Here is a 10,472-nt window from a genome sequence, read left to right as displayed (position 1 = left end):
GGGGGTGGGGGGGGGGGTGGGAAATGAGGCCAGAGGACTGGGCCAAGGCACATCATGGTGCTTACACCTGGACAGTAAGGGCACCATCAGGGGGGTCCAGGCTGGGAGAGGATATAATTACATATTAGTATGTATTAGGCTTCTTGGAAGATAAATCGCAAATGGGGAGACATGAGGCAGAGAACCCAGTTCAGAGACTTATCCAGTGAAGAAATAAGATCTGAGAGCTAGATGCCAATTTAACGTCACACGGGCGACATACATAAAAAAGAATTCAAAAAAGCTGAATGCAGCATCTAAACAGGAATCTGCTCATTGAATTAGTCCGAATTTGCTAGGAGTTGGTTAACGTCCTGCTCAGTTTCAGTAACCAACAGGCAATTTTGAGAGAGGGACAATCAAGTTACTACATAGAGAGATGGGCCTTGGGGGAAAAGGGAAGGGACAGAAGGGTTTTTTTTTCATTTATTTTAATCTGAGAAGCATTTATGGGGCACTGGCTATTTGCCTATTATTGTGGTAGGCAGAGTGGGAGGTTCAGACTAAAACACGAGGTCTGGCACAATCGCTGTGGAAAGGAAAGATTTATACACATGCAATGACCAAGAAGCAACATGTGGCCGTTCATAGTTAAGCGCCAAAAGGACAACAGGGCAGAGTTCAATGACACTGGAAAAGGGGTGGACATCAGCTACAGAACTCAATGAAAGCTCTGTGGGGGTGGGTCTTGAGAGGGGGAATAAAACCCTACCTGCCTGAAAGAGGAGCCTCAATCTTTAGTCAGCCTACCATTCACACGGGGAACTCCCGGGCTCCAGGCAGAAGTCCTGATTCTATAATTTTATAAACACCCCAAGTGATTCCATTACAGGTGGGCTTCATGCTGTACTTTGAGAAATACTGACAACATACTGAGGTCTCCTTTAACTACGAAACCTGTGTTTCTGTCTGCCCTGACCGACAGTGGGTTTCACAGAGAGGGAAAGTAGGGGGACGAGGTCGGGTCTGATAAGGGCAAAAACCCTACTGGAGGAATCTAGGCAGAGAAGAAGCAGGTGTGTCCAGGGTGGGTGAGGAGTGCAGCTTGCAGAAGTGAAAAGTAATGGCAAGCAAGGAAAGGTCAGCTCAAACAGGGCCTTGAAAATAGGACTCAGGGGTTAGGGTCTATCTTCTGGACAAAAAGGACAAGTGGAAACCAGTGATGATTTTAAACAGGGAAGAGATGGGATGGAAACAAGTCTTAAAGGAGGAAAATCAGACTACTGACCTATAAGTTTGATGAAAAGAATTATGTAAACCATGGCAAGCAATGATAATATTATTTTATTATAACTGAGTTTGAAATGGAAAACTGTTTAGGAAAGGATACAATTCTGCCGGCAGTTAAGGGTGTGCCCTAGGCGGCGGTCTCACGGTTCACCAAGACCTCCAAGCAATATGGTCACTCACAGACCTCCAGAGCCTCTCTGTGTTCAGCCACTAGATGGCAGTGCTTACCCTTCTGTTAATAGGATGGCCGCCAACTCGCAAGCCAGAGACTCGGGTTCTGTACCCTGCGCCGCCCCGAGAGTTTAATACACACAGACACCTCCCCTATAATTCCCATGGTAACCTCCTGTGGAGAGGAAGCAAAGGAGACCCAACCACAGCCAAGGAGGAAAGCAGGGCGGCTGGCCTTTCCCTGCAGGAAGATCAGAGGGCAGTGACAGAAGATGACTTCTGAGTTCCCTGGGGTCTCCCTGCTCTGGAGGTGAGAAGGGGCCTGGCCACAGAGCAGAGTCCCAGAGGGCAGGATACTGCCTTCTGCCAGGCTGTGCCCAGGGTGTAGCCCCAGAGGTCCTCTCCTTAAAGCAGGTGCCACGGGCCAGGGCCAGGTGCAGTACTCACCAGGCGAGGGGCAGCCTTCCTCATCCGAGCCGTCTGCACAATCTCGGTACCCGTCACACACCCAGCTGTCCATCACGCAGGCCCCACTGCTGCAGCGGTAGTAATTGGGCAGACACGTAGAGGGCCCGGGAGTAGGGGAGGGAAGAATATGTGAATCTGAGGAAAACACCAAGCAAGGAAACCCAAAATGTTACAGGAAGCTTGATCTCAGACCCAAATGTGTCCCAAACCTAGTATGGATGTCCCAGATTTAGCTGCACCTGCCCAGGGAGGCCGGTGTCAGGCACAGTTCTGAACAGCGGAAAATCATTTATGATGGGGTGTCAGAACAGACTGTATTCTCTTCCCTTCTTTGGAGCGGATTCACCTTACCTATTTGATTTGATTTGGGCTAACATTCGGAAGAGTTAGTTTTCGCAGGGGCTCATGCAGGCTGGTGGAAGGACTTGGAATGCACAGGGTGGGTGGGAGAATTAATTCCTACGGAGGATAAACCCTGTTCTGCTTAACTTAACGCCAACCTTCCCGAGAACAGCTCTGGGACAAGAACACCAAGAAGGAAAGGGATGGGCACACCGCCCACACCAGTGCTCCCCTGGCGTGTATCACGTACACATAAATGTGTCACGGCCCATGCGTCACCCAGAGCGCTCGTTACAATGCAAACGCTGAGTCAGGAGGAGGGCCTTGGGTGGGGTCAGAGGCTGCCATTCTAACAAGGAGCTGTGGGTCTGCAGCCCACACTTGGGGTAGCCAGGCTCTAAAGTCCTCACCGTGCCCTGGAAAGCATAACCCTCGGAACAGGAGAAATCAACGGGGCTGCATTCACAGCGGGAGGGGGAGAGAAAAGAACTCAGAGAGAGAGTTACCCCCCGCCCCCCCGAAAAAATCACTGCCTAAGCCAGGCACCAAAGAGACAGAGCTGGATTCTGTGTGAACAGGTGGGAGGACGCTGGCATGTCTCAGCGACGGGACTGCCCCGGACCCTCACCTGCACAGTCCTTCTCATCAGACCAGTCCCCACAGTCGTTCTCCCTGTCGCATTTCCACCTGTTGGGGATGCAGTGCCCATTCTCGCATGGGAACTGGAAGTAGCGGGAGCAGTTGGGGGCCTCCGTGGGGTTTTCTGGGGGGTGAACCGCATGGTCAGTCATCTGCCCCGCACGCTGTGAACACAGAGCTCCAAGGACACACAGGCTCCTCACCCAAGCCCCAAGGCAGCCCACAAGGCCCTCCCAGAGAAGGACAAGGCAGCTTCCTGGATGCATCGGGAGACAAGAGCATATCCACAAACAAAAGCCCACCTTCCTGGATTCCATCTCACATTCTCTGACCTATGCCTCTATGTCTGGTTAACGACACCCGAGTTTTAATTTTGACACTTCACCAAAGGAATGACCTAACTACTGGATGATAACGTCATGGTGACAGTGATTTCTATTACGTTGTGGCATCTGTAACCTTTACAAGGGAGGGGGAAGCACATTCCAAAATATTTATCATAACTCCTCTATCATATTCCTTATGTATAACGTGAACTTCCTAACTGGGGAAAGAAAAGAAAACGGAGTAAACACTCGCTAACCCCTGCTAGGGGGTAGGTCCTCACTTTAAGACTCAATTCCTTACACGCGGATTCAAGAACTGGCAGGAACTGTGGCTGAGGAAGGAGATGGCAAAGCCGGTGCCGGAGTGGGCCGAGCGCCCCCTCCTTAACTTCAGGCGCCTTCAACCCGGAGATCAGGGAAGCGAGGAGGCAGACCCCAGGTCTCCTTACCACAGCTGGCTTCATCAGAGTCATCACCGCAGTCATCCATCCCGTCGCATTTCCAGATCAAACTGATGCACACTCCATTCTGACACTGGAAACTGAACTCATCACACACCTTGCGGAACTCGGGGCCTGGGGCTAGGGAAGGAACAAACACCCGAAAAGTCCAGCTTGCTTCTACACCGAAGAGCTCAATATAACACTGCTGTTTGGAAACGAGAGGAAAGAACAAATGTCCTCCACCAAGAGATTGCACGGCTGAAGGATCCCTCGAAAGTGAGTCAGTTGAAGGCCTGGCCCCAGCAACTCAGAATGCAACTATATTTGGAGATAAGGTCTTGAAAGGGGTAATTAAGTTAAAGTGAGGTCATGAGGGTAGAGCCCTAATCTAACAGGACTGGGGTCCTTATCAGAAGAGTAAATGAGGACACAGGCACAGCAGGAAGACCATGTGCAGACACAGGGAGAGGACGGCCATCCACAAGCCAAGGAGAGGGGCCTCAGAGGAAGCCAACCCTGCCGCCATCTTAACCCTGGATGTACAGCCTCCAGAACTGTGAGAGATTACCTTTCTGTTGTTGAAGGCCCCCAGTCTGTGGTCCTCTGTTTTGGCATCCCAAGCAGACTGACGCAAGTACCTACTATTGAGTTGGCCCAAAAGTTCGTTCGAGTTCGTCCGTGACATCGCGGAAAACCCCGAACGAACTTTTTGGCCAGCCCAATGTAATTCGCGCAGGTCAGTGTTGGGGAACAGGGCTGCAGCAGTGCACGAGACAAAGAAGCTGCTCTCATGCACACACACTCCAGCTGGGGGAGGCAGCCCACAAAATAAGCGTACAGCATGCGAAGTGGAAGTGAGTGTGGTGAAGACACTGCAGCAAGGCAAGGGCGCCACTCAGTGATGGGGGCGCAAGAAAGCCTGCGGGTGAAGTTGACATGTGGGCCAAGGTCTCGGTCATCCTCTTCCTCCCGTTTATCTGTACAACTAACAAGCAAGTTTCCGAAGCAACAAAGGTGAGCCTTCTCAGAAAAGGCAAGACTGGACCCTCAATCGAGACCTTGTAAACTAGATGGAGGCACATCCCCAGGCAGCCCAGCACCCCTTAGTCTCTCCAGTGCCCGCGAGTGACCCCCCTCCCCCTGCCCCACTCACAGCATCCCGCAAACACCGCATCCTCGTCCGAGCCATCGCGGCACTGGATGATGCCGTCACACACCATGGACTGGAACAGGCACTGCTGGCGGTTCTTACACACGAAGTCCATGAAGCGAGTACAGAGGGGCTCTGGAAGGGTCCAGCAAGGGAAAGAGGCCATGAGCCACCGGGGCTGGAGGCCTCACGGGCCCTGGGAGGATGCACCCTGGCCAGACGCGCATTCGGGAAACGGGAGTAACAGGCACAGTCACCGAGCGCTTGCTCTGAGCAAACCCTGAGCTTTAGTACATGGTTAAACTCCCAGGACAATATGATGAGAGGTTTTACTCTCCTGTTTTCCAAATGAAACACAGGGGATGGCAGTGTTAAGTATTTTGCCAAGAGCACACAGTGGATGAGGGTGGAGCCGAACCTGAATCCCAGAGCTGCCTGATATCAAAGCCCATGATCTTAACCACTTACCAATCAAATGCTGACTCTCCAACATGGGGCTTGGCAAACTGTTGCTATGAAAGCACGGAGTCCTAACCACTGGACCGCAAGGGAATTCCCCCGCCCCCAACTTATATTATGTTGAAGCCCTAATCCCCAGTGTGACTGTATTTGGAGATAGGACTTTACAGAAGTAATCCAGGTAAAGGGAGATAAATCAATTGATAAATTGATCAAAAGGATCAATGGAAGTGGTGTCCATATAAGAGGCAACAGAGATGCAGGCACAGGGGAGGCCACGTGAAGACATGGTGAGAAGGCGGCCTTCAGACCTGAACTGCCACGCTGGCTCATCCCTGGGTCTCCAGCCTGCTCTTCCGCAGGATGGGCACCACTGACTCCAGACAACCTTTCCGGGTCCAATAAACTGGGCATAAAAAGGATCACTGGGCCTAAAACTGTTACCCGAGTAATAGTCAGCAACTAGGGAAACCAATGAAATAGGAGAAATAAGTGTCCAATTCCAAACCACTGGTCCATTCACAGGACATACTGCAGTTGAACAAAGATGATCATGGACCATGACCTAATTCCACAGTCACCCACCACGCCTCCCTCCCCTGCTCTCCTTCCCCCAGACCGCACCTCCCCAACCCCCTCCCTCTGAGTCCTGGTCGAGAACTTGGGGTCACTGCATTTACAAGCTAATTGCAGGCAGGTACTGAGGAAATGAAAGCATTTAGTCCAATGTGTGCCCTTCACTCACAGCCACAAGGCGTCCCTCAGGCAGGGTGAGGACTCACCACAGTGCTGTTCGTCTGAGCCATCCGAGCAGTCGTGCAGACCATCGCAGTGCTTGCTGGACGGGATGCAGGTGCCATTCGGGCAGCGGAATCCGTTGCACTTCTCCTCTGGAATGTGATTCAAGAAGCAGAATAAGGAAACAGGCAGGGAACTCACATCACTGTTTGGCCGGGGGGCTGGGGAGGTGATGGGTATAAATTTGTGCCACCCTACGGAGAGCTATCACTATTACAGATGTATACATCCGGTGACCCAGCAATGGCCCTTAAGAAAAGTAATCTACCTACACGAGTGAAAAATAACGGAGGCACAAGGTTATTCATTGTAGCACTGTTTGTAATAGATCGAAAACCACCTACGTATCCGTCAATAGGGGACGGTGTAATTACTGTACACAGGAACACCAGCCTGTTACAAGAGACTGAAGAAGCACTACGTAAAAACAAGTCCTAGGGCTTCCCTGGTGGCGCAGTGGTTGGGAGTCCGCCTGCCGACGCAGGGGACGCGGGTTTGTGCCCCGGTCCGGGAGGATCCCACATGCCGCGGAGCGGCTGGGCCCGTGAGCCATGGCCGCTGAGCCTGCGCGACCGGAGCCTGTGCTCCGCAACGGGAGAGACCACAACAGTGAGAGGCCTGCGTACCACAAAAAAAAAAAAAAACAAGTCCTAGATATACAGTTATGTGGAAAACCAAGGCACGTGGCATACTACATGTGTCAAACAGGACAAGAACACGTAGTATATTTTAATTTGCATATATGCACAAAAATATTCTGAAAGGATACACAACAAAGGGAGGGGACTGAGCAGATTTTTCTTATCTACTCAAAAAAAATTTTTTTTTTTTTTTATGAAAAGTAAAAGAAAAGCTTCAAGTGGATGGAAAAAAGTAGGACGCTCTTAAATCACTCACTGTCTTAATTCTTTGGGAATTGTAAACCGAAGCCCTTTTGGAGAAAGTTTGTCCCAGAAATGTTAAGAATCTTAGGTTTCGCACTTAGCATAGAATTCTTAGCACTAGGTCACCCATTCTCCTGAACAGAGAGCTCCCGCCAGACATGTGGCTTAAAAATCACTTCCAGCAGGCCAGCTGCAAACCCAGCTCTTGGTGGAATGGTCCCAGGAGGATCAGGGATAAGGCAAGGAAATGTGTTTTAATCCTGTAAAAAGTCATCATTCTTAGGAGACTGTTCAAAGGACATCAGACAGAAACAGTAAAGGAGTACCATGAGTTGGGGAAATAGTTAATGTCACTCAGCATAAAAAGGTTTTTCCAAAGTATAAATTCTAAATTGTACAAGACAAATGCCCCCTCACTAAATTAGTGAAAACAACTCAAAAGATTAAATCAAGGGAGGCTTGGGGAAACATACGATATATTACTGATGGAGAGCCTTTCAGTATAGTCACTTGGAAATAAAATCTGGAAACGCTTAATGAGAACCATGGAAATCGATCAGAACCTTTGACCCAGCCCTTCCACGTTGAGGGACATACCCCAGGAAGTACCTCAAAGGAAAATGAAGCCTTCATTTCCAAGGACACGAACAGTTTTACTATGCATGACAGTATGAAACTGAAATTACTCAACCAGGGAGGGACTAAGTAAAACTACATTAAAGCAAAAATACAAAAAAGGCATCTGCCATGAAAACACTAACCACAGAAAAATACAGATGTATGGAAACATCTTTGTTTAATATTGTGCCGTGAAAGGAGCAGAATATAGAACAGCATGCAGACAATGAGTACAACCCCATGAAAATTAGGGACGTATGGTATGAAATAACAGAAAAGATGTATAGTGGTCTCTGCCCCTGGTTACTGGCATCAAGCTCCTAAAACCCTTATAATTTCCTGAGTGACGGGAATGTCTTTTGTTCTAATGAGGTGACTGGGGGGGCTGGTCATCAGAAAAGCCATGCGGCAATTAGAGGCTTGGAGCTTTCCAGCCCATCCCCACTCCAGGAAGAGGAGAGATCTGGAGACTGAGTTCACGATGGATCATGCCTAAGTGATGAAGCCCCACCCCCAAATCCCAAAAGTAGGCGGTTCAGACAGCTTCCAGGCTGTTGAACACATGGAGGTGCTTGGAGGGTGGTGGGGCTTGGAGAGGGCATGGAAGGCCCATGGCCTTCCCCGTACCCTGCCCTGGGCTCTGGGCTCTCTTCCATCTGGCTGTTCATCAAAACCTTTTATAATAAACTGAAAAATGTTATTTCACTGAGTGCTCTGAGCCATTCTAGCAAATTATCAAACCCAAAGAAGAGGTGGTAGGAACCCAGATTTATAGCTGGTTGATCAGAAGAACATGTGACAACACAGGACTTGTGACTGGCATCTGAAGTGGGGGCTGTGTGATGTGACACTGTCTTGAGGAAGACAGTGTCAGGACTGAGTTAAAGTGTAGGACATGCTGGTGTCGGGGAATTGCTTGATATGGAAAACAAACACTTGGTGGCCAAGAAGTGTCAGAAGTATTGTGTGAGCAGAGTATTGAGACTATAAGGACAAAACAGGGAGTCTTTCCCACAGACACACGGCAAGAGGATAAGGAGAGAGAGCTTTAAAACTATTTGGTGTGAAAGGGGAAAGCTTGGGGGGAGGGATAAATTAGGAGTTTGGGATTAACATGTACACACTACTATATATAAAATAGATAATTGGGCTTCCCTGGTGGCGCAGTGGTTGAGAGTCCGCCTGCCGATGCAGGGGACGCGGGTTCGTGCCCCGGTCCGGGAAGATCCCACACGCCACGGAGCGGCTGGGCCCGTGAGCCATGGCCTCTGAGCCTGCGCATCCGGAGCCTGTGCTCCGCAACGGGAGAGGCCACAACAGTGAGAGGCCCGCGTACCGCAAAAACAAAAACAAAAACAAAATAGATAATCAACAAGGACCTACTGTATAGCACAGGGAACTCTATTCAATACACTGTAATAATCTATGTGGGAAAAGAAGCTGAAAAAGAATAGATACATGTGTATGTGTAACGGAATCACTTTGCTGTACACCTGAAACTAACACAACATTGTAAAACAGCTATACTCCAATATAAAACAAATTTTTTTTTTAGTTTGGTGTGAAAAAGCATTTTATGTATTGTGTTTGTATGGCAGCTATTTTGTGGTTAATTTCGAATGATTATCTCAGAATCGTTTTTTAAACAGATCTTATTGAACAAGTTCTGCCTTAACGAGTGGTAAAGCAATCTTCCCAAGAGGCCATAACAGAGGCCTCTCAGCCATAAAATATACCATTTATATAGTAACTGTTGGCTAATTTCTGGCAGAACACTGGTAATGTGAGTGCATTTAGTGCTCCGGGTGGGTTAGTGGGTTTCTATTTCTTTTCTTCAAAGTTGTTATGGACAAGCAGTGAGGCAACCTGCTTGCCCAAGGATTAAGACTACATAACCCAGGCCTACACATTGCACGGCAGTGCCACACAGAAACTGCGGGCTCACTAGTGGTCAGAGTGGGCACCCGGGCACAGTGGGACACTATTCAATTTCCTGGCCTGTCTGTTGTCTATTTTCCTGAACAGCAGACATGGGAAATGCTCTGGGTGGGGGCCGAAGCATTTCCATTTACCACAGTTGACTGGATCTTCATCAGAACCATCTTGGCAATCCATGTCACCGTCACACGCCCACCGCTGGGGGATGCAGTGCCCGTTGTGACACTGGAAGTTGGAGGCCTCACAGGTGTGATAGATGGCTGCCAGAGAAAGAGAAGAGAGAAATGGTCAAGACGTCCCTCACCTCCGTGCTCCCATCACCGTCAGGGGCCAAGCGGAGAGAAGGCTTGTACTAGATCACAGGTATGACCTGGGGCTGCCCTTAAGGTGGAATGCAGCCTCCTGAATGGGCAACAGCTTGAGGCTCTGAGTTTACCAGTGTTACAAGCCCAGATATACATGTTAAAAAATCAGTCACTCTCACAACAACTTATGAGGTAAGAAGTATTCCCCCTTTTACAGATGAGAAACAGGCTTAGGACACTAAGAAGCTCGCCCACATTCACAAAGACAATGAAGTAATGACACCAGGGCTGTCCAAATCCAAAGCCTGTGCTTTCTCCACTCTACCTGGCTACTTTATCTTCTCACTCATCCAGATTCTGCAGGATAAGGACAGGCAGTGTGTGCTCAGGGGACTGGGTTCTAAAGCTGGTCCTCCACTGTGTGGAGGCCTCAATTTCATCATCTATATTCATATCTAAGGACCCCTGTAAGTTCTGAAAGGCCATGATTTTATAATTCTAAATAAACCACCCAATTTCAAATGTGGAAAACCTCAGGTCTGAAGAGAATAAAAGATGTATCCAAAATCTAACTTTCTGGACAGTTGAGAGAGACATCTACCAGCCAATAATACGGGGCGGGCGTTATCTACAGTCATTAAAAGAAAAAAAAAAAAAAAAAA

At 49.1% G+C, this 10,472-nt stretch overlaps 1 protein-coding gene across 1 annotated transcript in view; it reads right to left on the bottom strand.

Moving 5' to 3' along the window:
* SORL1 (sortilin related receptor 1) overlaps positions 1 to 10,472 on the bottom strand; it is a 168,034-nt gene that overhangs the window by 42,165 nt on the left and 115,397 nt on the right. Inside the window, exons 26-31 of the mRNA XM_007450615.1 lie at positions 9,640 to 9,765; positions 6,050 to 6,157; positions 4,812 to 4,943; positions 3,665 to 3,796; positions 2,879 to 3,013; positions 1,888 to 2,043 (exon numbers count right to left, since the gene is read on the bottom strand). Coding sequence (XP_007450677.1) covers positions 1,888 to 2,043; positions 2,879 to 3,013; positions 3,665 to 3,796; positions 4,812 to 4,943; positions 6,050 to 6,157; positions 9,640 to 9,765 — 789 coding nt within the window. The remainder of the gene's footprint in view (positions 1 to 1,887; positions 2,044 to 2,878; positions 3,014 to 3,664; positions 3,797 to 4,811; positions 4,944 to 6,049; positions 6,158 to 9,639; positions 9,766 to 10,472) is intronic.

Source organism: Lipotes vexillifer, unplaced genomic scaffold (genome assembly GCF_000442215.2).
Source record: "Lipotes vexillifer unplaced genomic scaffold, Lipotes_vexillifer_v1.1 scaffold352, whole genome shotgun sequence".
Taxonomy (NCBI): Eukaryota; Metazoa; Chordata; class Mammalia; order Artiodactyla; family Lipotidae; genus Lipotes; species Lipotes vexillifer.
The sequence above is the reverse complement of the archived record's forward strand: the minus strand, read 5'-3'. Positions and strand labels throughout refer to the sequence as shown.